This window comes from Pseudophryne corroboree, chromosome 8 (assembly GCF_028390025.1).
Source record: "Pseudophryne corroboree isolate aPseCor3 chromosome 8, aPseCor3.hap2, whole genome shotgun sequence".
NCBI classification, from domain to species: Eukaryota; Metazoa; Chordata; class Amphibia; order Anura; family Myobatrachidae; genus Pseudophryne; species Pseudophryne corroboree.
This window is the reverse complement of record NC_086451.1, coordinates 20,027,427-20,054,161: the sequence shown is the minus strand read 5'-3', so window position 1 is coordinate 20,054,161 and position 26,735 is coordinate 20,027,427. Positions and strand designations below refer to the sequence as shown.

General features: G+C 46.6%; 1 protein-coding gene across 4 annotated transcripts in view; it reads left to right on the top strand.

The window, feature by feature from the left end:
• The window catches only part of LOC134948168 (ficolin-2-like), a 625,934-nt gene that overhangs the window by 26,453 nt on the left and 572,746 nt on the right, over nt 1–26,735 (top strand). For all 4 annotated transcript variants that reach the window (XM_063935996.1, XM_063935993.1, XM_063935995.1 and 1 more), the window contains exons 4-5: nt 8,343–8,378; nt 9,486–9,590. In XM_063935996.1, the coding sequence (XP_063792066.1) occupies nt 8,343–8,378; nt 9,486–9,590 (141 nt within the window). The remainder of the gene's footprint in view (nt 1–8,342; nt 8,379–9,485; nt 9,591–26,735) is intronic.

Sequence of the window (26,735 nt, the reverse complement as noted above, 5' to 3'; positions counted from 1 at the left end):
GACTGGTATATGTACAGTACATGGTCCGGGAGTGTGACTGAGTAGTGAGTGTGATGTGACACCCCCTCATATACAGCAGCATAGAGACTGGTATATGTACAGTACATGGTCCGGGAGTGTGACTGAGTAGTGAGTATGATGTGACCCCCCCTCATATACAGCAGCATATAGACTGGTATATGTACAGTACATGGTCCGGGAGTGTGACTGAGTAGTGAGTGTGATGTGACACCCCCCCCCCCCTCATATACAGCAGCATAGAGACTGGTATATGTACAGTACATGGTCCGGGAGTGTGAGTGAGTAGTGAGTGTGATGTCCCCCCCATATACAGCAGCATAGAGACTGGTATATGTACAGTACATGGTCCGGGAGTGTGAGTGAGTAGTGAGTGTGATGTGACCCCCCCCCCCCCCTCATATACAGCAGCATAGAGACTGGTATATGTACAGTACATGGTCCGGGAGTGTGAGTGAGTAGTGAGTGTGATGTCCCCCCCATATACAGCAGCATAGAGACTGGTATATGTACAGTACATGGTCCGGGAGTGTGAGTGAGTAGTGAGTGTGATGTGACCCCCCCCCCCCCCCCCTCATATACAGCAGCATAGAGACTGGTATATGTACAGTACATGGTCCGGGAGTGTGAGTGAGTAGTGAGTGTGATGTGACCCCCCCCCCCCCCTTATATACAGCAGCAAAGAGACTGGTATATGTACAGTACATGGTCCGGGAGTGTGAGTGAGTAGTGAGTGTGATGTGACCCCCCCCCCCCCCTCATATACAGCAGCATAGAGACTGGTATATGTACAGTACATGGTCCGGGAGTGTGAGTGAGTAGTGAGTGTGATGTCCCCCCCCATATACAGCAGCATAGAGACTGGTATATGTACAGTACATGGTCCGGGAGTGTGAGTGAGTAGTGAGTGTGATGTGACCCCCCCCCCCCCCTCATATACAGCAGCATAGAGACTGGTATATGTACAGTACATGGTCCGGGAGTGTGAGTGAGTAGTGAGTGTGATGTGACCCCCCCCCCTCATATACAGCAGCATAGAGACTGGTATATGTACAGTACATGGTCCGGGAGAGTGAGTGAGTAGTGAGTGTGATGTGACCCCCCCCCCCCCCCTCATATACAGCAGCATAGAGACTGGTATATGTACAGTAGATGGTTCGGGAGTGTGAGTGAGTAGTGAGTGTGATGTGACCCCCCCCCCCCCCCATATACAGCAGCATAGAGACTGGTATATGTACAGTACATGGTCCGGGAGTGTGACTGAGTAGTGAGTATGATGTGACCCCCCCTCATATACAGCAGCATATAGACTGGTATATGTACAGTACATGGTCCGGGAGTGTGACTGAGTAGTGAGTGTGATGTGACACCCCCCCCCCCCCCCTCATATACAGCAGCATAGAGACTGGTATATGTACAGTACATGGTCCGGGAGTGTGAGTGAGTAGTGAGTGTGATGTCCCCCCCATATACAGCAGCATAGAGACTGGTATATGTACAGTACATGGTCCGGGAGTGTGAGTGAGTAGTGAGTGTGATGTGACCCCCCCCCCCCCCTCATATACAGCAGCATAGAGACTGGTATATGTACAGTACATGGTCCGGGAGTGTGAGTGAGTAGTGAGTGTGATGTGACCCCCCCCCCCCCTTATATACAGCAGCAAAGAGACTGGTATATGTACAGTACATGGTCCGGGAGTGTGAGTGAGTAGTGAGTGTGATGTGACCCCCCCCCCCCCCCCCCCCCCCCTCATATACAGCAGCATAGAGACTGGTATATGTACAGTACATGGTTCGGGAGTGTGAGTGAGTAGTGAGTGTGATGTGACCCCCCCTCATATACAGCAGCATAGAGACTGGTATATGCACAGTACATGATCCGGGAGTGTGAGTGAGAAGTGAGTGTGATGTGACCCCCCCCTCCCCCCCTTCATATACAGCAGCATAGAGACTGGTATATGTACAGTACATGGTCCGGGAGTGTGAGTGAGGAGTGAGTAGTGAGTGTGATGTGACCCCCCCCTCATATACAGCAACATAGAGACTGGTATATGTACAGTAGATGGTTCGGGAGTGTGAGTGAGTAGTGAGTGTGATGTGACCCCCCCTCATATACAGCAGCATAGAGACTGGTATATGTACAGTACATGGTCCGGGAGTGTGAGTGAGTAGTGAGTGTGATGTGACCCCCCCTCATATACAGCAGCATAGAGACTGGTATATGTACAGTACATGGTCCGGGAGTGTGACTGAGTAGTGAGTGTGATGTGACCCCCCCTCATATACAGCAGCATAGAGACTGGTATATGTACAGTACATGGTTCGGGAGTGTGAGTGAGTAGTGAGTGTGATGTGACCCCCCCTCATATACAGCAGCATAGAGACTGGTATATGTACAGTACATGGTCCGGGAGTGTGAGTGAGTAGTGAGTGTGATGTGACCCCCCCTCATATACAGCAGCATAGAGACTGGTATATGTACAGTACATGGTCCGGGAGTGTGAGTGAGTGTGATGTGACCCCCCCCCCCTCATATACAGCAGCATAGAGACTGGTATATGTACAGTACATGGTCCGGGAGTGTGAGTGAGTAGTGAGTGTGATGTGACCCCCCCTCATATACAGCAGCATAGAGACTGGTATATGTACAGTACATGGTCCGGGAGTGTGACTGAGTAGTGAGTGTGATGTGACCACCCCTCCCCCCTCATATACAGCAGCATAGAGACTGGTATATGTACAGTACATGGTCCGGGAGTGTGAGTGAGTAGTGAGTGTGATGTGACCCCCCCCCCCTCATATACAGCAGCATAGAGACTGGTATATGTACAGTACATGGTCCGGGAGTGTGAGTGAGTAGTGAGTGTGATGTGACCCCCCCCCCCCCCTCATATACAGCAGCATAGAGACTGGTATATGTACAGTACATGGTCCGGGAGTGTGAGTGAGTAGTGAGTGTGATGTGACCCCCCCCCCATATACAGCAGCATAGAGACTGGTATATGTACAGTAGATGGTCCGGGAGTGTGAGTGAGTAGTGAGTGTGATGTGAGGACCCCCCCTCATATACAGCAGCATAGAGACTGGTATATGTACAGTAGATGGTTCAGGAGTGTGACTGAGTAGTGAGTGTGATGTGAGCCCCCTCATATACAGCAGCATAGAGACTGGTATATGTACAGTACATGGTCCGGGAGTGTGACTGAGTAGTGAGTGTGATGTGACCCCCCCTCATATACAGCAGCATAGAGACTGGTATATGTACAGTACATGGTCCGGGAGTGTGAGTGAGCAGTGAGTGTGATGTAACCCCCCCCCCCCCCCATATACAGCAGCATAGAGACTGGTATATGTACAGTACATGGTCCGGGAGTGTGAGTGAGTAGTGAGTGTGATGTGACCCCCCCCATATACAGCAGCATAGAGACTGGTATATGTACAGTACATGGTCCGGGAGTGTGACTGAGTAGTGAGTGTGATGTGACCCCCCCTCATATACAGCAGCATAGAGACTGGTATATGTACAGTACATGGTCCGGGAGTGTGAGTGAGTAGTGAGTGTAATGTGACCCCCCCCCCCCCTCATATACAGCAGCATAGAGACTGGTATATGTACAGTACATGGTCCGGGAGTGTGACTGAGTAGTGAGTGTGATGTGACACCCCCTCATATACAGCAGCATAGAGACTGGTATATGTACAGTACATGGTCCGGGAGTGTGACTGAGTAGTGAGTATGATGTGACCCCCCCTCATATACAGCAGCATATAGACTGGTATATGTACAGTACATGGTCCGGGAGTGTGACTGAGTAGTGAGTGTGATGTGACACCCCCCCCCCCCCTCATATACAGCAGCATAGAGACTGGTATATGTACAGTACATGGTCCGGGAGTGTGAGTGAGTAGTGAGTGTGATGTCCCCCCCATATACAGCAGCATAGAGACTGGTATATGTACAGTACATGGTCCGGGAGTGTGAGTGAGTAGTGAGTGTGATGTGACCCCCCCCCCCTCATATACAGCAGCATAGAGACTGGTATATGTACAGTACATGGTCCGGGAGTGTGAGTGAGTAGTGAGTGTGATGTGACCCCCCCCCCCCCCCCTTATATACAGCAGCAAAGAGACTGGTATATGTACAGTACATGGTCCGGGAGTGTGAGTGAGTAGTGAGTGTGATGTGACCCCCCCCCATATACAGCAGCATAGAGACTGGTATATGTACAGTACATGGTCCGGGAGTGTGACTGAGTAGTGAGTGTGATGTGACCCCCCCTCATATACAGCAGCATAGAGACTGGTATATGTACAGTACATGGTCCGGGAGTGTGAGTGAGTAGTGAGTGTAATGTGACCCCCCCCCCCCCCCCCCCTCATATACAGCAGCATAGAGACTGGTATATGTACAGTACATGGTCCGGGAGTGTGACTGAGTAGTGAGTGTGATGTGACACCCCCTCATATACAGCAGCATAGAGACTGGTATATGTACAGTACATGGTCCGGGAGTGTGACTGAGTAGTGAGTATGATGTGACCCCCCCTCATATACAGCAGCATATAGACTGGTATATGTACAGTACATGGTCCGGGAGTGTGACTGAGTAGTGAGTGTGATGTGACACCCCCCCCCCCCCCCTCATATACAGCAGCATAGAGACTGGTATATGTACAGTACATGGTCCGGGAGTGTGAGTGAGTAGTGAGTGTGATGTCCCCCCCATATACAGCAGCATAGAGACTGGTATATGTACAGTACATGGTCCGGGAGTGTGAGTGAGTAGTGAGTGTGATGTGACCCCCCCCCCCCCCCTCATATACAGCAGCATAGAGACTGGTATATGTACAGTACATGGTCCGGGAGTGTGAGTGAGTAGTGAGTGTGATGTCCCCCCCATATACAGCAGCATAGAGACTGGTATATGTACAGTACATGGTCCGGGAGTGTGAGTGAGTAGTGAGTGTGATGTGACCCCCCCCCCCCCCCCCCCCCCCTCATATACAGCAGCATAGAGACTGGTATATGTACAGTACATGGTCCGGGAGTGTGAGTGAGTAGTGAGTGTGATGTGACCCCCCCCCCCCCCCCCCCTTATATACAGCAGCAAAGAGACTGGTATATGTACAGTACATGGTCCGGGAGTGTGAGTGAGTAGTGAGTGTGATGTGACCCCCCCCCCCCCTCATATACAGCAGCATAGAGACTGGTATATGTACAGTACATGGTCCGGGAGTGTGAGTGAGTAGTGAGTGTGATGTCCCCCCCCATATACAGCAGCATAGAGACTGGTATATGTACAGTACATGGTCCGGGAGTGTGAGTGAGTAGTGAGTGTGATGTGACCCCCCCCCCCCCCCCTCATATACAGCAGCATAGAGACTGGTATATGTACAGTACATGGTCCGGGAGTGTGAGTGAGTAGTGAGTGTGATGTGACCCCCCCCCTCATATACAGCAGCATAGAGACTGGTATATGTACAGTACATGGTCCGGGAGAGTGAGTGAGTAGTGAGTGTGATGTGACCCCCCCCCCCTCATATACAGCAGCATAGAGACTGGTATATGTACAGTAGATGGTTCGGGAGTGTGAGTGAGTAGTGAGTGTGATGTGACCCCCCCCCCATATACAGCAGCATAGAGACTGGTATATGTACAGTACATGGTCCGGGAGTGTGAGTGAGTAGTGAGTGTGATGTGACCCCCCCCCCCCCCCCCCCCCCTCATATACAGCAGCATAGAGACTGGTATATGTACAGTACATGGTTCGGGAGTGTGAGTGAGTAGTGAGTGTGATGTGACCCCCCCTCATATACAGCAGCATAGAGACTGGTATATGCACAGTACATGATCCGGGAGTGTGAGTGAGAAGTGAGTGTGATGTGACCCCCCCCTCCCCCCCTTCATATACAGCAGCATAGAGACTGGTATATGTACAGTACATGGTCCGGGAGTGTGAGTGAGGAGTGAGTAGTGAGTGTGATGTGACCCCCCCCTCATATACAGCAACATAGAGACTGGTATATGTACAGTAGATGGTTCGGGAGTGTGAGTGAGTAGTGAGTGTGATGTGACCCCCCCTCATATACAGCAGCATAGAGACTGGTATATGTACAGTACATGGTCCGGGAGTGTGAGTGAGTAGTGAGTGTGATGTGACCCCCCCTCATATACAGCAGCATAGAGACTGGTATATGTACAGTACATGGTCCGGGAGTGTGACTGAGTAGTGAGTGTGATGTGACCCCCCCTCATATACAGCAGCATAGAGACTGGTATATGTACAGTACATGGTTCGGGAGTGTGAGTGAGTAGTGAGTGTGATGTGACCCCCCCTCATATACAGCAGCATAGAGACTGGTATATGTACAGTACATGGTCCGGGAGTGTGAGTGAGTAGTGAGTGTGATGTGACCCCCCCTCATATACAGCAGCATAGAGACTGGTATATGTACAGTACATGGTCCGGGAGTGTGAGTGAGTAGTGAGTGTGATGTGACCCCCCCCCCCCCCCCTCATATACAGCAGCATAGAGACTGGTATATGTACAGTACATGGTCCGGGAGTGTGAGTGAGTAGTGAGTGTGATGTGACCCCCCCTCATATACAGCAGCATAGAGACTGGTATATGTACAGTACATGGTCCGGGAGTGTGAGTGAGTAGTGAGTGTGATGTGACCCCCCCCCCCCCCTCATATACAGCAGCATAGAGACTGGTATATGTACAGTACATGGTCCGGGAGTGTGACTGAGTAGTGAGTGTGATGTGACCCCCCCCCCATATACAGCAGCATAGAGACTGGTATATGTACAGTACATGGTCCGGGAGTGTGACTGAGTAGTGAGTGTGATGTGACCCCCCCTCATATACAGCAGCATAGAGACTGGTATATGTACAGTACATGGTCCGGGAGTGTGAGTGAGCAGTGAGTGTGATGTGACCCCCCCTCATATACAGCAGCATAGAGACTGGTATATGTACAGTACATGGTCCGGGAGTGTGAGTGAGTAGTGAGTGTGATGTGAGGACCCCCCCTCATATACAGCAGCATAGAGACTGGTATATGTACAGTACATGATCCGGGAGTGTGAGTGAGTAGTGAGTGTGATGTGACCCCCCCATTATATACAGCAGCATAGAGACTGGTATATGAACAGTACATGGTCCGGGAGTGTGACTGAGTAGTGAGTGTGATGTGACCCCCCCTCATATACAGCAGCATAGAGACTGGTATATGAACAGTACATGGTCCGGGAGTGTGACTGAGTAGTGAGTGTGATGTGACCCCCCCTCATATACAGCAGCATAGAGACTGGTATATGTACAGTACATGGTCCGGGAGTGTGAGTGAGTAGTGAGTGTGATGTGACCCCCCCCCCATATACAGCAGCATAGAGACTGGTATATGTACAGTACATGGTCCGGGAGTGTGACTGAGTAGTGAGTGTGATGTGACCCCCCCTCATATACAGCAGCATAGAGACTGGTATATGTACAGTACATGGTCCGGGAGTGTGAGTGAGTAGTGAGTGTGATGTGACCCCCCCTCATATACAGCAGCATAGAGACTGGTATATGTACAGTACATGGTCCGGGAGTGTGAGTGAGTAGTGAGTGTGATGTGACCCCCCCCCCATCATATACAGCAGCATAGAGACTGGTATATGTACAGTACATGGTTCGGGAGTGTGAGTGAGTAGTGAGTGTGATGTGACCCCCCCCCCCCCCCTCATATACAGCAGCATAGAGACTGGTATATGTACAGTACATGGTTCGGGAGTGTGAGTGAGTAGTGAGTGTGATGTGACCCCCCCTCATATACAGCAGCATAGAGACTGGTATATGTACAGTACATGGTCCGGGAGTGTGAGTGAGTAGTGAGTGTGATGTGACCCCCCCTCATATACAGCAGCATAGAGACTGGTATATGTACAGTACATGGTCCGGGAGTGTGAGTGAGTAGTGAGTGTGATGTGACCCCCCCCCCCCCCATATACAGCAGCATAGAGACTGGTATATGTACAGTACATGGTTCGGGAGTGTGAGTGAGTAGTGAGTGTGATGTGACCCCCCCCCCATATACAGCAGCATAGAGACTGGTATATGTACAGTACATGGTCCGGGAGTGTGAGTGAGTAGTGAGTGTGATGTGACCCCCCCTCATATACAGCAGCATAGAGACTGGTATATGTACAGTACATGGTCCGGGAGTGTGAGTGAGTAGTGAGTGTGATGTGACCCCCCCTCATATACAGCAGCATAGAGACTGGTATATGTACAGTACAAGTGTCACTTCTCATTGTTATATGTCATTGTGATGCAGGAGATCCAGGAACTCCAGGGCTACAAGGAGAAAAAGGTAACCTGCGATGTGATACAGATTGCTGTGATTGTGCTTGTCTAATTAGATTGTAAGCTCTTGTGAGAAGGAATCTGACTCCTCTTGTCACTGTGTTTCCTGTTCTGTAACAGTGCAGTTATACCGCTTTCAGATCGCAAATGCCGGATCCCACCCGGTAAGAGAAACGTGTCCTTACCAGGTGGGATCCGGCATCTGCTCTGCTGTGCTGGCTTTCTGACCCGGCAATATACCGGGTCAGTTGCCATAGCAGCAGGGGGGTGCAGCAGCAGCAGGGGCGGGGGTGGAGGCGGCGCTGGGAGATGAGCTCATATCCTGCGCCGCCTCTCCCTATGTAATATTACCAGCTCTGTTTCTGAGAGATAAGATAGAGTGGCAGAAAGATGGCTCATACTTACCAGAATTCACATTTTATATATGATTTAGCTGCGATAATGTGATATTCATTATTATCACAGGGATCTATCATATAAAGGTGAGGGACAGGCTGAAAGGATTTGCCCTTATACCTTAACCCTCGATGTGATGGCCTCTTAGACGTCTGGAGTGTAAACTTTAACCACAAGGTACATGCACAACACAAGCAGTAAAAATTCACACTGTTTATTATGAAGTTAACAAAAGTATATATGACAATGCATATGGGTGTAACTGACATGTCGTTACACTCCCATTGGTTCGTTAATAGTTACCAGGCAGAACAGAAAAAGGCGGATGTCCATATATGGGTTTTCTACAAGTTTCTCAAACATTTAACAAAGTTTTTGTAACACAGTATATTTGGGTAGAAAGAACGAGTTTCATCTGGTATGGAACTGACCTTGGATGCCAGACCCACACAGGCCTGGTATCTGTATGAGAGACAAAGGCACCTAGCACAGGGCAGCACGCATCCATGCAAACACATAAGAGTTCATATAGCATGTTTTAACCCTTCACTAGGGAAATAGAAATATTCACTTTTACACTGTAACTATTATAAGGAAATTGATCATATAAAAAGTAATATTTACAAAGCACAGAAGAGTTAACCCTTCAATCCCCTCTTAGAATCATGATTATTATATGACATGATTCTTGAGTGAGGCTCCTTTCTTGTTCCTCCAGTTCTTGAGATATTGGACATAATCGTCGGGTCCCTTACTATCAGAGGAGGTGACAGGACTGGTGGTTATATCATAGTACATCAGGGCCTTATCAATGCCTTTGGAGGTAAGTTTCTTTCCACAGGGGATTACACAATAAACTATAATGCCTACAAGAATTAAAGTTACAAGTATGAATATGCTTATTTGCACAATACCCTGGTGGGAAGGTTTTTAAATTTCTCCCTGTGGTGGTGTTAGATGTATAACAAGTGTAGTTTCCAGGATATATAGTTATGGTGCTTCCTGGGTTGGGATTTTTTGACAATATGGGATATTCCCTTTTCCACATTTCGCACTGACTGTCATTTGTTTTGGTGTCATTAAAAAGGCTGAAAAAAAAACAATTTTCCTGTTCTAGGGGTATATTAAGGGGCACTGTACCTAGGTGGGGCCTAGATTTGCCACAGACATAACAGTTGCTTTTATTGTGTTTGTTAGCACTATACTTCATCCACTCCAACCAAAAATTAATGTCAGGGAAACCAGTTTCAATAGCTAGGGTGTCTTCAAAGGTAGGGTTAGTAATAGCCACCATATCTTTAGAAGTGGCAATATGGGGCTTTAAAGGTTTGTTTTGGGTTTTTATACATGTCCCACAAATAAAACATTTGCCTTGCACTATAGTACCCTGCTTGCCACCATATACCAAGTACATAAGTCTCATTGTCGCTTCTGCTAGGGTTCACTATGTTTAGTCTAAACCTGTATGAATTTGGGCCTTCATCCATCTTATGAATGGATAGTCTAGAAAGTAGGGGTACTCCATATTTGCTCCATCTATTTTTTTTTGCAAATGATGGGCCATATTTCCAATCTACTCCTGTATTCCACCCCACATATTCCCAGGAATTACAATTAGATCCATAATATCTAATGTCATAGTACCATTCGTCAGTAACACAAATATATACTGTCTCAGACATTCCTGATTTCCTTCTTTGTTGTATATAACATAAAATAGTCAAGGATATATGTGGCTACGTGTGTGTTAGAGGAATTATACCACAAGGTGGGGATCCCATTAGTGTGTGTAATATCAACCTCACATATTGTGTGGTGAGTGAGGGCCAGTAGGGCTATCAAGGTAGTCCCCAGGATAAAGATAGGGGACAGGTTCCTCATCTTCTTCTGTTCTTCTTTCTTCGCTAGGTGGGAGGTCAGGGCTGTCTGCCCCGGTTCGTACCTCACTGGAATCACTTGCTTCCCTCTCTAGGTCTGGTCTAGGAACCTTTTTTACTCGGGATGCATGGATCCAGGCAGGACTTTCCTCTGTCAGGACTGCTGTCCGGGTAACTGCTACGACCTCTGTCTCTGGACCATAGGTGAAGTCTCCTGGGCTCTTGTTCCTGGGGAGCACCTTCACCACGACTCTGTCTCTGACTTTAAAGGGGTGTGTAGGTTCCTGTGGATTCAAAAGGGTTTTTACAAACAACCTCATGTTCAATTTCATTCAGTTTTGTTATCAGGGACCTGACATACTCTTCTCTGATGAGTTCTAGATCTCCTTCCTGTATTACTAGTGGTTTCTTAGCCCAGGGTGTAGGAAAAGGGTCTGCCCATTAGTATTTCAAATGGGGAGTAACCTAGAGTCTTTTGTGGGGTATTCAAGATGCTGGTGTTTAGCTTTATTAGGGTTGTTCCTGAGGCAAGTGATGCATCTGCTAACATACTGGTCCACAAGTGATTTGGCATTAGTAACATAAAAATCATTGGTTAGTAGGAGGAGTGTTGTGGCTTCACCACGGTGACCAACACCACGGCACTGGGCAACGAGCAAAGGGGCACTGGACTGGGGTATACAGGGTTTCCCCTCTTTGCAGATTAATCCTGATTTAGGATTTTTTCTGCAGAATTGGGTAAGTCCAGTCGGAGAGATCAGCATTAGTCGCAGCAGCTTGAAGTTGAGTGAGCAGATGGACGTTGTCAAGGGAGGGACATGCTCTAGTGAGTGCAACGAGTTCTGCAGCTTGCGCGGACTGATAAGGTATTGGTAGGGTTTCCAACACAGTATCAGGGAGGGTGACAATGGCATAGCCAGCCTGGTATGTATTGTCATTGGGCCTACTACATGAGCCGTCAACAAAAACTACGTCTGCGCCTGGTATGGGAACGGGAGACATGTCAAGTCTGGGAGAAGTTTCAGCTTCAATGGAAGCAGCACAGTCATGTAGGTCAGGTGGTTCATCCTCGGGACCTTTCAAGCCTAAAAGGGCATTGAGAATGGGTGCAGGGCCAGAAGAACTAGCAGTGTACTTAATGGTAAGGGTAGGGTTACTCAAAAGGAGTACTTCATATCCACTAAGGCGTTGTGCTGACATGTGCTGTGTGTGTAAGCCTTTAAGTATTGCCAGGACATCATGTGTGGTGTGGAGTACTGTGATGTGGCCCAAAGTGAGGGTAGTGGCCATTTCTGCAACCATTGCACAGGCTGCCAAAGCCCTGAGGCAGGCAGGCATACCTTGCACAGACACTGGCATGACTTTGGAAAAAAATGCCACGGGGCGCAACTTCCCTCCATGAAACTGTGTGAGCACCCCCGCCATGGTTTTACAATTGTCCCTTGCATATAGATGGAAAGGTAGTACATAATTGGGGAGGCCAAGTGCCGGACTTTTTATCAACATACATTTTAAACTTTCATATGCAGTTAACATTTCTTGTGACCATTGTACAGTTTTAGGTTTGTCCTTCAGTGTGGCTTGTCTCAAAATGTTATCGTAATAGGAGCAATCAGATATCCACTGTCTGCAGTAATTTACCATACCCAGGAAGGACAGTAGTTCCTTCTGGGTAGTTGGGGTGACCAGGCCCAATACAGACTGTATGCGCTGTGGACTGACTTTCCTCTCTCCCTGAGTGAGCACAAAACCTAAGTAATCAACATGCTTTTTACACCATTGCATTTTTATTTTGGACACCTTGTGTCCACATTCACAAAGCCAGTTTAGTAATGAAACACCATCCTCTCGGCAGGCCTCCTCAGTTTTACTACAGAGCAGCAGATCATCTGCATACTGTAGCAGGACTGAACCATGGTGAGGTTGCCAGGGCCTCAATGTGGCCTGGAGACAACAGGTGCGTCAATAATCTGCACCAGGTAAGTTGTTTACCCTCAAAAGAAAAGGCAAAAAGTAATTGTGTCTGTGAATCTACAGGTATGCTGAAAAAAAGGCATTCTTCAAATCAATTACAGAGAAGAACGCAGCATCTGCAGGGATTGCAGAAATGAGTGAGTTTACATCTGGAACAATTGGTGCAATTGGGACAATTAACTGATTGATCGCTCTGTGATCCTGTACAAATCTTATACTACCATCAGCTTTGGCAACAGGGTTCACAGGAGTACAGTATGGTGATACAATATGTCTGAGAATACCCTGTTGTAAGAATTGCTGTATCATGGGGCGGAGACCTTCTATCTTTTCTGGTGAGAGGGGATACTACATAAGTCAGAACACAAAACACTGGTTGTTGCACCGCTGTCCACTAAAAAGGGAATTTTACTTCCATTTATAATAAGTGGCAGCAGAGGTGAATCTTTACTATGACGGGAGAGTTGAATAAAGGCTGGGATACCCTCCTCCGGGCCCCGTCAGTGCGCGGGGTCTTTGGAATCTTCCCTGACTGCGGGGTTGGCTCTGTCTGTCAAAGCGTCCGGAGCTCTGATAGGCATGAGTGGGTGGGGAAATGAGTAAGCTTTCTGAGTTAAGCAAAGGTAAGCCAGCGTCATCTGTCCAGCAGTCCTTAAACCTTTTCCAAAACGCAGTAACAGACTATGAAGGTTTCTGTTTACAAGCCACAGCGACAGGCAAAAAAAAAGCACAGGCAAAGGAGCACGGGTTTTAAAGACCTCCTTCATATGTGTATAGCTGCGTCCTTTGCAAGCTTTGCGCAAATAAGATATACAGCCATCGAGGGTAATGGTGGGCTTGGGACAGTGTTTTACTATTATCTAAACTCTGGGTTATTGGTGCTAGGGATAGAGCTAGTGGACGCACCCTCCAGCAGTGAAGTTGGAGGCGATCCCATCTAGTGTGAAAGGGTTACTGCTGCCAAGAGATTTGTGTCTCTGAGCGCAGGATACATTGGAATGCAAGGGGGGGAGGCGAGAGGGATTTTAAAAGATTTACAGTTCTCTGCAGTTTCGCTTCTGTGCTAAACTGACATTTTTTCTTAAATCTCCATATAGAAAGGGTAATTACTGCCTTCCCGTAGGAATGGGTCCTGTCCTGCTTTCTCTGTCCATCCCGCTAAATTATCCACCCATGGGTTAACTAAATAATAATCTGTGGTGGAGTTACGAGCAACATACTCCTTACATGTCTCCCCTGGTAAAGGTGGAGTATAAATGACTGTCTTACTCTGACCCCCTCCCATAGTAAATGCAATCTACACCAGCTTTCTACGCAATTTCCACAACAACTTACAACAACTGTCTATGCAATATCACAACAAAAATGCAGTTTACAAAAAAAAAAAAACCTTCTATGCAATTTCACAACAAAAAATGCAATTTACAAAAACTTTCTATGCATGCATTAGCTAACACCAGTTAATTAGTCATTGACAATATCACAATATTATCTGTATAATGAGAACATGAAATCTTTTGACGGGTACGCTTACCATTCGTACAAGATGTCAGAAAAATACAGCGTTTTAAACAGGAAGCAAGAAAAGTGTTTGAGTAAAGATATCTGGCAGACGAAAACTTACCAGCCGTCTGAACCAAATATAAGAACTTATCTCACTACAACATACAAGAATATATATATAGACGATCAGATCGAGGTATAATCTACGTTATGTATAGACCCCAGGTCTATTTTTTTTTTAAGTATCCCAGATACTGACGTCTTTGGAGAATTGCGCTTGGACGCCTGGTCCTTTCTCAGACGTATCTTTAAGTCCCAGACATTAAAGATTCTATGGTATCCCTGATACCTGTTTTATGCTTTTACATAAAACTTCGTAATATTAAGTCCCGGACTTAAATATTACCTTGTCACGTGTTCCCGGAACACTGACACGGATTCAGCTTCCGTGTATGACCGCAATCCTGTATGGCAAAGACAGACAATAAATTCTCTATTTTTACCATTCAGGGACGATCACTGAATTCCGGACATAGCCCCCAGCTGAAAGGATTTGCCCTTATACCTTAACCCTCGATGTGATGGCCTCTTAGACGTCTGGAGTGTAAACTTTAACCACAAGGTACATGCACAACACAAGCAGTAAAAATTCACACTGTTTATTATGAAGTTAACAAAAGTATATATGACAATGCATATGGGTGTAACTGACATGTCGTTACACTCCCATTGGTTCGTTAATAGTTACCAGGCAGAACAGAAAAAGGCGGATGTCCATATATGGGTTTTCTACAAGTTTCTCAAACATTTAACAAAGTTTTTGTAACACAGTATATTTGGGTAGAAAGAACGAGTTTCATCTGGTATGGAACTGACCTTGGATGCCAGACCCACACAGGCCTGGTATCTGTATGAGAGACAAAGGCACCTAGCACAGGGCAGCACGCATCCATGCAAACACATAAGAGTTCATATAGCATGTTTTAACCCTTCACTAGGGAAATAGAAATATTCACTTTTACACTGTAACTATTATAAGGAAATTGATCATATAAAAAGTAATATTTACAAAGCACAGAAGAGTTAACCCTTCACAGTGCGTGTGAGAAGCTGTGTCCCAGCAATGTGTCCGCATCTGGCTTTGCCATAATTGAAGCCTTCACTTGCTGGGGCAATAATCTACACATACCCAGTAAGGCAGTGCAGAGTCTGGAGACAGAACATGTAGCGACACAGTAATGCATAAAGAAAATAAATGTTTATAACAGAATATAAATGAGAAAAAGCTTATCTGCACACAGGGATCTCTGATTGGTGAGTTGCTGCTAACCTGATCAGCTGAGCTGTGTGATTGGCTGAGCTGCACTGCATGTCCTGGGCTGGCAGATCACACAGATCAGCTGATCGGATTACAATAGCAGGTCACTGATCAGAGATCCCTGGGTGCAGGTAGCTTTGTATTATGTATATTCTATTAGAACTTTTTATGTTCTTTCTGCATACAGCGTGTTTCCTATCAGATACAGGGTGGTCACAGACGTTGGCTCCAGGCTCTGCTGTACCTGTCAGGTCTGAAGATGGCGTTAGTTTAGAAGTGCTTGGGCCAAAAACATTTAACAGTTGAGGTTTGTTACATCTGGGCTGACAGCATAGCCAGATTAAAGAGGGGATGCAGGGCATTCTCTACCCCGGGCCCCCCTTTGTCAGGGGGCCCCCTGGCCAGAGCACACTGACATCACTAGCTTTCCCTCTTAAGCAGCAGCAGAATCAGAAGCGAGAATACGAGCAGGATAGTATGCAGTGCAGTCAGAGACACAAAAATATCATATTTCATGTGCTATCGACAGAGCTTTCTGACAGATGAGAGATAGGAGGGTGGAGAGTGTAAGTGACACATGAATCCCAGCTTCTCCTCCTCCCCGTCTGGGTGTCTGAGTCATGTTAAAACTGTTATGCAGCTAAACCATTTGGCTCTAGAGATAGAGACACACATACAAAGTCCTCCCGAGTCCTGTCCCAGTGTGTAAGTAGTACAGAGGCTGCTGCTAATGAGATACATTTTCTTATTTTTCTATGTATATTTTAAGGTTAAGATGTATTAGTATTAGGTTAAGAAAAGTTTATAAAATAGTTGTCTTTCAATTAGGTGGAGCTATAAACAGTACCCAGGCATTATTAAACTATTAGTTAAAACTAATATACACCACTGTTTTAAATTTAATATACACAACCTATACCTCCCACCATGACTCATTCCAGGACGGACAAAATGCTCTCTACCCGGACTTCCTTCTTAATTTATGACTTCAAACACCTGTGTTGAAGCACCTTTCTTATCAATTACATAGTTTAATACAGGTTAACACCAATCATATATAAGTGGGACATCCAGGTAGAGAACATTGGGGCAGATGTATTAACCTGGAGAAGGCATAAGGAAGTGATAAACCCGTGATGAGTGCAAGGTGATACACGCACCAGCCAATCAGCTCCTAACTGTTAATTTACATATTGGAGCTGATTGGCTGGTGCGTGTATCACCTTGCACTTATCACTGGTTTATCACTTCCTTATGCCTTCTCCAGGTTAATACATCTGCCCCATTGTGTCTCACGTGGAATGTGTCATGTTGGGAGGTAAGCACAATTTAATATACATCCCCCACCTTCCTTCGGGGCCCCCTGTCTTAAGTGCCCCGGGCACCCCCAAGGCTTAATCCGGCTCTGGCTGACAGCATTTCCCATCAGAGGTATGAGCGGTCAGCATGCAGAGCTGATGAGATTTTTAGGGCATGGAGGAGAGTTTTACAAATTCTCCAAAATTCCTTTCCTAAACTTATGTGCAACCAAAATAATGTGAAAGAGGTGAAACGCCTATTTTTTTCACATTATTTAAGTTGATAAAAGATTGATAAATATGCTAGAGATGAGCGGGTTCGGTTTCTCTGAATCCGAACCCGCCAGAACTTCATGTTTTTTTTCACGGGTCCGAGCGACTCGGATCTTCCCGCCTTGCTCGGTTAACCCGAGCGCGCCCGAACGTCATCATGACGCTGTCGGATTCTCGCGAGGCTCGGATTCTATCGCGAGACTCGGATTCTATATAAGGAGCCGCGCGTCGCCGCCATTTTCACACGTGCATTGAGATTGATAGGGAGAGGACGTGGCTGGCGTCCTCTCCGTTTAGAATAGATTAGAGAGACACTTGATTTACTAATTTTGGGGAGCATTAGGAGTACTCAGTACAGTGCAGAGTTTTGCTGATAGTGACCAGTGACCACCAGTTTTATTTATAATCCGTTCTCTGCCTGAAAAAAGCGATACACAGCACACAGTGACTCAGTCACATACCATATCTGTGTGCACTGCTCAGGCTCAGGCCAGTGTGCTGCATCATCTATTATCTATATATAATATTATATATATCTGTCTGACTGCTCAGCTCACACAGCTTATAATTGTGGGGGAGACTGGGGAGCACTACTGCAGTGCCAGTTATAGGTTATAGCAGGAGCGAGGAGTACATAATATATTATATAGTGAGTGACCACCAGACACACAGTGCAGTTTATTTAATATATCCGTTCTCTGCCTGAAAAAAGCGATACACACAGTGACTCAGTCAGTCACATACCATATCTGTGTGCACTGCTCAGGCTCAGGCCAGTGTGCTGCATCATCTATATATATTATATATCTGTCTGACTGCTCAGCTCACACAGCTTATAATTGTGGGGGAGACTGGGGAGCACTACTGCAGTGCCAGTTATAGGTTATAGCAGGAGCCAGGAGTACATAATATTATATTAAAATTAAACAGTGCACACTTTTGCTGCAGGAGTGCCACTGCCAGTGTGACTAGTGACCAGTGACCTGACCACCAGTATATATAATATTAGTAGTATACTATCTCTTTATCAACCAGTCTATATATTAGCAGCAGACACAGTACAGTGCGGTAGTTCACGGCTGTGGCTACCTCTGTGTCGGCACTCGGCAGCCCGTCCATAATTGTATATACCACCTAACCGTGGTTTTTTTTTCTTTCTTTATACATACATACTAGTTACGAGTATACTATCTCTTTATCAACCAGTCTATATTAGCAGCAGACACAGTACAGTGCGGTAGTTCACGGCTGTGGCTACCTCTGTGTCGGCACTCGGCAGCCCGTCCATAATTGTATATACCACCTAACCGTGTTTTTTTTTCCTTTCTTTATACATACATACTAGTTACGAGTATACTATCTCTTTATCAACCAGTCTATATATTAGCAGCAGACACAGTACAGTGCGGTAGTTCACGGCTGTGGCTACCTCTGTGTCGGCACTCGGCAGCCCGTCCATAATTGTATATACCACCTAACCGTGGTTTTTTTTTCTTTCTTTATACATACATACTAGTTACGAGTATACTATCTCTTTATCAACCAGTCTATATTAGCAGCAGACACAGTACAGTGCGGTAGTTCACGGCTGTGGCTACCTCTGTGTCGGCACTCGGCAGCCCGTCCATAATTGTATATACCACCTAACCGTGGTTTTTTTTTCTTTCTTTATACATACATACTAGTTACGAGTATACTATCTCTTTATCAACCAGTCTATATTAGCAGCAGACACAGTACAGTGCGGTAGTTCACGGCTGTGGCTACCTCTGTGTCGGCACTCGGCAGCCCGTCCATAATTGTATATACCACCTAACCGTGGTTTTTTTTTCTTTCTTTATACATACATACTAGTTACGAGTATACTATCTCTTTATCAACCAGTCTATATATTAGCAGCAGACACAGTACAGTGCGGTAGTTCACGGCTGTGGCTACCTCTGTGTCGGCACTCGGCAGCCCGTCCATAATTGTATATACCACCTAACCGTGGTTTTTTTTTCTTTCTTTATACATACATACTAGTTACGAGTATACTATCTCTTTATCAACCAGTCTATATTAGCAGCAGACACAGTACAGTGCGGTAGTTCACGGCTGTGGCTACCTCTGTGTCGGCACTCGGCAGCCCGTCCATAATTGTATATACCACCTAACCGTGGTTTTTTTTTCTTTCTTTATACATACATACTAGTTACGAGTATACTATCTCTTTATCAACCAGTCTATATATTAGCAGCAGACACAGTACAGTGCGGTAGTTCACGGCTGTGGCTACCTCTGTGTCGGCACTCGGCAGCCCGTCCATAATTGTATATACCACCTAACCGTGGTTTTTTTTTCTTTCTTTATACATACATACTAGTTACGAGTATACTATCTCTTTATCAACCAGTCTATATATTAGCAGCAGACGCAGTACAGTGCGGTAGTTCACGGCTGTGGCTACCTCTGTGTCGGCACTCGGCAGCCCGTCCATAATTGTATATACCACCTAACCGTGGTTTTTTTTTCTTTCTTTATACATACATACTAGTTACGAGTATACTATCTCTTTATCAACCAGTCTATATATTAGCAGCAGACACAGTACAGTGCGGTAGTTCACGGCTGTGGCTACCTCTGTGTCGGCACTCGGCAGCCCGTCCATAATTGTATATACCACCTAACCGTGGTTTTTTTTTTCTTTCTTTATACATACATACTAGTTACGAGTATACTATCTCTTTATCAACCAGTCTATATATTAGCAGCAGACACAGTACAGTGCGGTAGTTCACGGCTGTGGCTACCTCTGTGTCGGCACTCGGCAGCCCGTCCATAATTGTATATACCACCTAACCGTGGTTTTTTTTTCTTTCTTTATACATACATACTAGTTACGAGTATACTATCTCTTTATCAACCAGTCTATATATTAGCAGCAGACACAGTACAGTGCGGTAGTTCACGGCTGTGGCTACCTCTGTGTCGGCACTCGGCAGCCCGTCCATAATTGTATATACCACCTAACCGTGGTTTTTTTTTCTTTCTTTATACATACATACTAGTTACGAGTATACTATCTCTTTATCAACCAGTCTATATATTAGCAGCAGACACAGTACAGTGCGGTAGTTCACGGCTGTGGCTACCTCTGTGTCGGCACTCGGCAGCCCGTCCATAATTGTATATACCACCTAACCGTGGTTTTTTTTTCTTTCTTTATACATACATACTAGTTACGAGTATACTATCTCTTTATCAACCAGTCTATATATTAGCAGCAGACACAGTACAGTGCGGTAGTTCACGGCTGTGGCTACCTCTGTGTCGGCACTCGGCAGCCCGTCCATAATTGTATATACCACCTAACCGTGGTTTTTTTTTCTTTCTTTATACATACATACTAGTTACGAGTATACTATCTCTTTATCAACCAGTCTATATATTAGCAGCAGACACAGTACAGTGCGGTAGTTCACGGCTGTGGCTACCTCTGTGTCGGCACTCGGCAGCCCGTCCATAATTGTATACTAGTATCCAATCCATCCATCTCCATTGTTTACCTGAGGTGCCTTTTAGTTGTGCCTATTAAAATATGGAGAACAAAAATGTTGAGGTTCCAAAATTAGGGAAAGATCAAGATCCACTTACACCTCGTGCTGAAGCTGCTGCCACTAGTCATGGCCGAGACGATGAAATGCCAGCAACGTCGTCTGCCAAGGCCGATGCCCAATGTCATAGTACAGAGCATGTCAAATCCAAAACACCAAATATCAGTAAAAAAAGGACTCCAAAACCTAAAATAAAATTGTCGGAGGAGAAGCGTAAACTTGCCAATATGCCATTTACCACACGGAGTGGCAAGGAACGGCTGAGGCCCTGGCCTATGTTCATGGCTAGTGGTTCAGCTTCACATGAGGATGGAAGCACTCAGCCTCTCGCTAGAAAAATGAAAAGACTCAAGCTGGCAAAAGCAGCACAGCAAAGAACTGTGCATTCTTCGAAATCCCAAATCCACAAGGAGAGTCCAATTGTGTCGGTTGCGATGCCTGACCTTCCCAACACTGGACGTGAAGAGCATGCGCCTTCCACCATTTGCACGCCCCCTGCAAGTGCTGGAAGGAGCACCCGCAGTCCAGTTCCTGATAGTCAGATTGAAGATGTCAGTGTTGAAGTACACCAGGATGAGGATATGGGTGTTGCTGGCGCTGGGGAGGAAATTGACCAGGAGGATTCTGATGGTGAGGTGGTTTGTTTAAGTCAGGCACCCGGGGAGACACCTGTTGTCCGTGGGAGGAATATGGCCGTTGACATGCCAGGTGAAAATACCAAAAAAATCAGCTCTTCGGTGTGGAGGTATTTCACCAGAAATGCGGACAACAGGTGTCAAGCCGTGTGTTCCCTTTGTCAAGCTGTAATAAGTAGGGGTAAGGACGTTAACCACCTCGGAACATCCTCCCTTATACGTCACCTGCAGCGCATTCATAATAAGTCAGTGACAAGTTCAAAAACTTTGGGTGACAGCGGAAGCAGTCCACTGACCAGTAAATCCCTTCCTCTTGTAACCAAGCTCACGCAAACCACCCCACCAACTCCCTCAGTGTCAATTTCCTCCTTCCCCAGGAATGCCAATAGTCCTGCAGGCCATGTCACTGGCAATTCTGACGAGTCCTCTCCTGCCTGGGATTCCTCCGATGCATCCTTGCGTGTAACGCCTACTGCTGCTGGCGCTGCTGTTGTTGCCGCTGGGAGTCGATGGTCATCCCAGAGGGGAAGTCGTAAGCCCACTTGTACTACTTCCAGTAAGCAATTGACTGTTCAACAGTCCTTTGCGAGGAAGATGAAATATCACAGCAGTCATCCTACTGCAAAGCGGATAACTGAGGCCTTGACAACTATGTTGGTGTTAGACGTGCGTCCGGTATCCGCCGTTAGTTCACAGGGAACTAGACAATTTATTGAGGCAGTGTGCCCCCGTTACCAAATACCATCTAGGTTCCACTTCTCTAGGCAGGCGATACCGAGAATGTACACGGACGTCAGAAAAAGACTCACCAGTGTCCTAAAAAATGCAGTTGTACCCAATGTCCACTTAACCACGGACATGTGGACAAGTGGAGCAGGGCAGGGTCAGGACTATATGACTGTGACAGCCCACTGGGTAGATGTATGGACTCCCGCCGCAAGAACAGCAGCGGCGGCACCAGTAGCAGCATCTCGCAAACGCCAACTCTTTCCTAGGCAGGCTACGCTTTGTATCACCGGTTTCCAGAATACGCACACAGCTGAAAACCTCTTACGGCAACTGAGGAAGATCATCGCGGAATGGCTTACCCCAATTGGACTCTCCTGTGGATTTGTGGCATCGGACAACGCCAGCAATATTGTGTGTGCATTAAATATGGGCAAATTCCAGCACGTCCCATGTTTTGCACATACCTTGAATTTGGTGGTGCAGAATTTTTTTAAAAACGACAGGGGCGTGCAAGAGATGCTGTCGGTGGCCAGAAGAATTGCGGGACACTTTCGGCGTACAGGCACCACGTACAGAAGACTGGAGCACCACCAAAAACTACTGAACCTGCCCTGCCATCATCTGAAGCAAGAAGTGGTAACGAGGTGGAATTCAACCCTCTATATGCTTCAGAGGTTGGAGGAGCAGCAAAAGGCCATTCAAGCCTATACAATTGAGCACGATATAGTAGGTGGAATGCACCTGTCTCAGGCGCAGTGGAGAATGATTTCAACGTTGTGCAAGGTTCTGATGCCCTTTGAACTTGCCACACGTGAAGTCAGTTCAGACACTGCCAGCCTGAGTCAGGTCATTCCCCTCATCAGGCTTTTGCAGAAGAAGCTGGAGGCATTGAAGAAGGAGCTAAAAGGGAGCGATTCCGCTAGGCATGTGGGACTTGTGGATGCAGCCCTTAATTCGCTTAACAAGGATTCACGGGTGGTCAATCTGTTGAAATCAGAGCACTACATTTTGGCCACCGTGCTCGATCCTAGATTTAAAGCCTACCTTCGATCTCTCTTTCCGGCAGACACAGGTCTGCTGGGGTTGAAAGACCTGCTGGTGACAAAATTGTCAAGTCAAGCGGAACGCGACCTGTCAACATCTCCTCCTTCACATTCTCCCGCAACTGGGGGTGCGAGGAAAAGGCTCAGAATTCCGAGCCCACCCGCTGGCGGTGATGCAGGGCAGTCTGGAGCGACTGCTGATGCTGACATCTGGTCCGGACTGAAGGACCTGACAACGATTACGGACATGTCGTCTACTGTCACTGCATATGATTCTCTCAACATTGATAGAATGGTGGAGGATTATATGAGTGACCGCATCCAAGTAGGCACGTCACACAGTCCGTACTTATACTGGCAGGAAAAAGAGGCAATTTGGAGGCCCTTGCACAAACTGGCTTTATTCTACCTAAGTTGCCCTCCCACAAGTGTGTACTCCGAAAGAGTGTTTAGTGCCGCCGCTCACCTTGTCAGCAATCGGCGTACGAGGTTACATCCAGAAAATGTGGAGAAGATGATGTTCATTAAAATGAATTATAATCAATTCCTCCGCGGAGACATTGACCAGCAGCAATTGCCTCCACAAAGTACACAGGGAGCTGAGATGGTGGATTCCAGTGGGGACGAATTGATAATCTGTGAGGAGGGGGATGTACATAGAGATGAGCGGGTTCGGTTTCTCTGAATCCGAACCCGCCAGAACTTCATGTTTTTTTTCACGGGTCCGAGCGACTCGGATCTTCCCGCCTTGCTCGGTTAACCCGAGCGCGCCCGAACGTCATCATGACGCTGTCGGATTCTCGCGAGGCTCGGATTCTATCGCGAGACTCGGATTCTATATAAGGAGCCGCGCGTCGCCGCCATTTTCACACGTGCATTGAGATTGATAGGGAGAGGACCTGGCTGGCGTCCTCTCCGTTTAGAATAGATTAGAGAGACACTTGATTTACTAATTTTGGGGAGCATTAGGAGTACTCAGTACAGTGCAGAGTTTTGCTGATAGTGACCAGTGACCACCAGTTTTATTTATAATCCGTTCTCTGCCTGAAAAAAGCGATACACAGCACACAGTGACTCAGTCACATACCATATCTGTGTGCACTGCTCAGGCTCAGGCCAGTGTGCTGCATCATCTATTATCTATATATAATATTATATATATCTGTCTGACTGCTCAGCTCACACAGCTTATAATTGTGGGGGAGACTGGGGAGCACTACTGCAGTGCCAGTTATAGGTTATAGCAGGAGCGAGGAGTACATAATATATTATATAGTGAGTGACCACCAGACACACAGTGCAGTTTATTTAATATATCCGTTCTCTGCCTGAAAAAAGCGATACACACAGTGACTCAGTCAGTCACATACCATATCTGTGTGCACTGCTCAGGCTCAGGCCAGTGTGCTGCATCATCTATATATTATATATCTGTCTGACTGCTCAGCTCACACAGCTTATAATTGTGGGGGAGACTGGGGAGCACTACTGCAGTGCCAGTTATAGGTTATAGCAGGAGCCAGGAGTACATAATATTATATTAAAATTAAACAGTGCACACTTTTGCTGCAGGAGTGCCACTGCCAGTGTGACTAGTGACCAGTGACCTGACCACCAGTATATATAATATTAGTAGTATACTATCTCTTTATCAACCAGTCTATATATTAGCAGCAGACACAGTACAGTGCGGTAGTTCACGGCTGTGGCTACCTCTGTGTCGGCACTCGGCAGCCCGTCCATAATTGTATATACCACCTAACCGTGGTTTTTTTTTCTTTCTTTATACATACATACTAGTTACGAGTATACTATCTCTTTATCAACCAGTCTATATTAGCAGCAGACACAGTACAGTGCGGTAGTTCACGGCTGTGGCTACCTCTGTGTCGGCACTCGGCAGCCCGTCCATAATTGTATATACCACCTAACCGTGGTTTTTTTTTCTTTCTTTATACATACATACTAGTTACGAGTATACTATCTCTTTATCAACCAGTCTATATATTAGCAGCAGACACAGTACAGTGCGGTAGTTCACGGCTGTGGCTACCTCTGTGTCGGCACTCGGCAGCCCGTCCATAATTGTATACTAGTATCCAATCCATCCATCTCCATTGTTTACCTGAGGTGCCTTTTAGTTGTGCCTATTAAAATATGGAGAACAAAAATGTTGAGGTTCCAAAATTAGGGAAAGATCAAGATCCACTTCCACCTCGTGCTGAAGCTGCTGCCACTAGTCATGGCCGAGACGATGAAATGCCAGCAACGTCGTCTGCCAAGGCCGATGCCCAATGTCATAGTACAGAGCATGTCAAATCCAAAACACCAAATATCAGTAAAAAGCCTCTTTTTTTCTTTGCGTCATGTGCTGTTTGGGGAGGGTTTTTTGGAAGGGACATCCTGCGTGACACTGCAGTGCCACTCCTAGATGGGCCCGGTGTTTGTGTCGGCCACTAGGGTCGCTAATCTTACTCACACAGCTACCTCATTGCGCCTCTTTTTTTCTTTGCGTCATGTGCTGTTTGGGGAGGGTTTTTTGGAAGGGCCATCCTGCGTGACACTGCAGTGCCACTCCTAGATGGGCCCGGTGTTTGTGTCGGCCACTAGGGTCGCTAATCTTACTCACACAGCTACCTCATTGCGCCTCTTTTTTTCTTTGCGTCATGTGCTGTTTGGGGAGGGTTTTTTGGAAGGGACATCCTGCGTGACACTGCAGTGCCACTCCTAGATGGGCCCGGTGTTTGTGTCGGCCACTAGGGTCGCTTATCTTACTCACACAGCGACCTCGGTGCAAATTTTAGGACTAAAAATAATATTGTGAGGTGTGAGGTATTCAGAATAGACTGAAAATGAGTGTAAATTATGGTTTTTGAGGTTAATAATACTTTGGGATCAAAATGACCCCCAAATTCTATGATTTAAGCTGTTTTTTAGTGTTTTTTGAAAAAAACACCCGAATCCAAAACACACCCGAATCCGACAAAAAAAATTCGGTGAGGTTTTGCCAAAACGCGTTCGAACCCAAAACACGGCCGCGGAACCGAACCCAAAACCAAAACACAAAACCCGAAAAATTTCAGGCGCTCATCTCTATCATGTACACGGTGATATATCGGAGGGTGAAGATGAGGTGGACATCTTGCCTCTGTAGAGCCAGTTTGTGCAAGGAGAGATTAATTGCTTCTTTTTTGGGGGGGGTCCAAACCAACCCGTCATATCAGTCACAGTCGTGTGGCAGACCCTGTCACTGAAATGATGGGTTGGTTAAAGTGTGCATGTCCTGTTTTGTTTATACAACATAAGGGTGGGTGGGAGGGCCCAAGGACAATTCCATCTTGCACCTCTTTTTTCTTTTCTTTTTCTTTGCATCATGTGCTGATTGGGGAGGGTTTTTTGGAAGGGACATCCTGCGTGACACTGCAGTGCCACTCCTAGATGGGCCCGGTGTTTGTGTCGGCCACTAGGGTCGCTAATCTTACTCACACAGTCAGCTACCTCATTGCGCCTCTTTTTTTCTTTGCGTCATGTGCTGTTTGGGGAGGGTTTTTTGGAAGGGACATCCTGCGTGACACTGCAGTGCCACTCCTAGATGGGCCCGGTGTTTGTGTCGGCCACTAGGGTCGCTAATCTTACTCACACAGCTACCTCATTGCGCCTCTTTTTTTCTTTGCGTCATGTGCTGTTTGGGGAGGGTTTTTTGGAAGGGACATCCTGCGTGA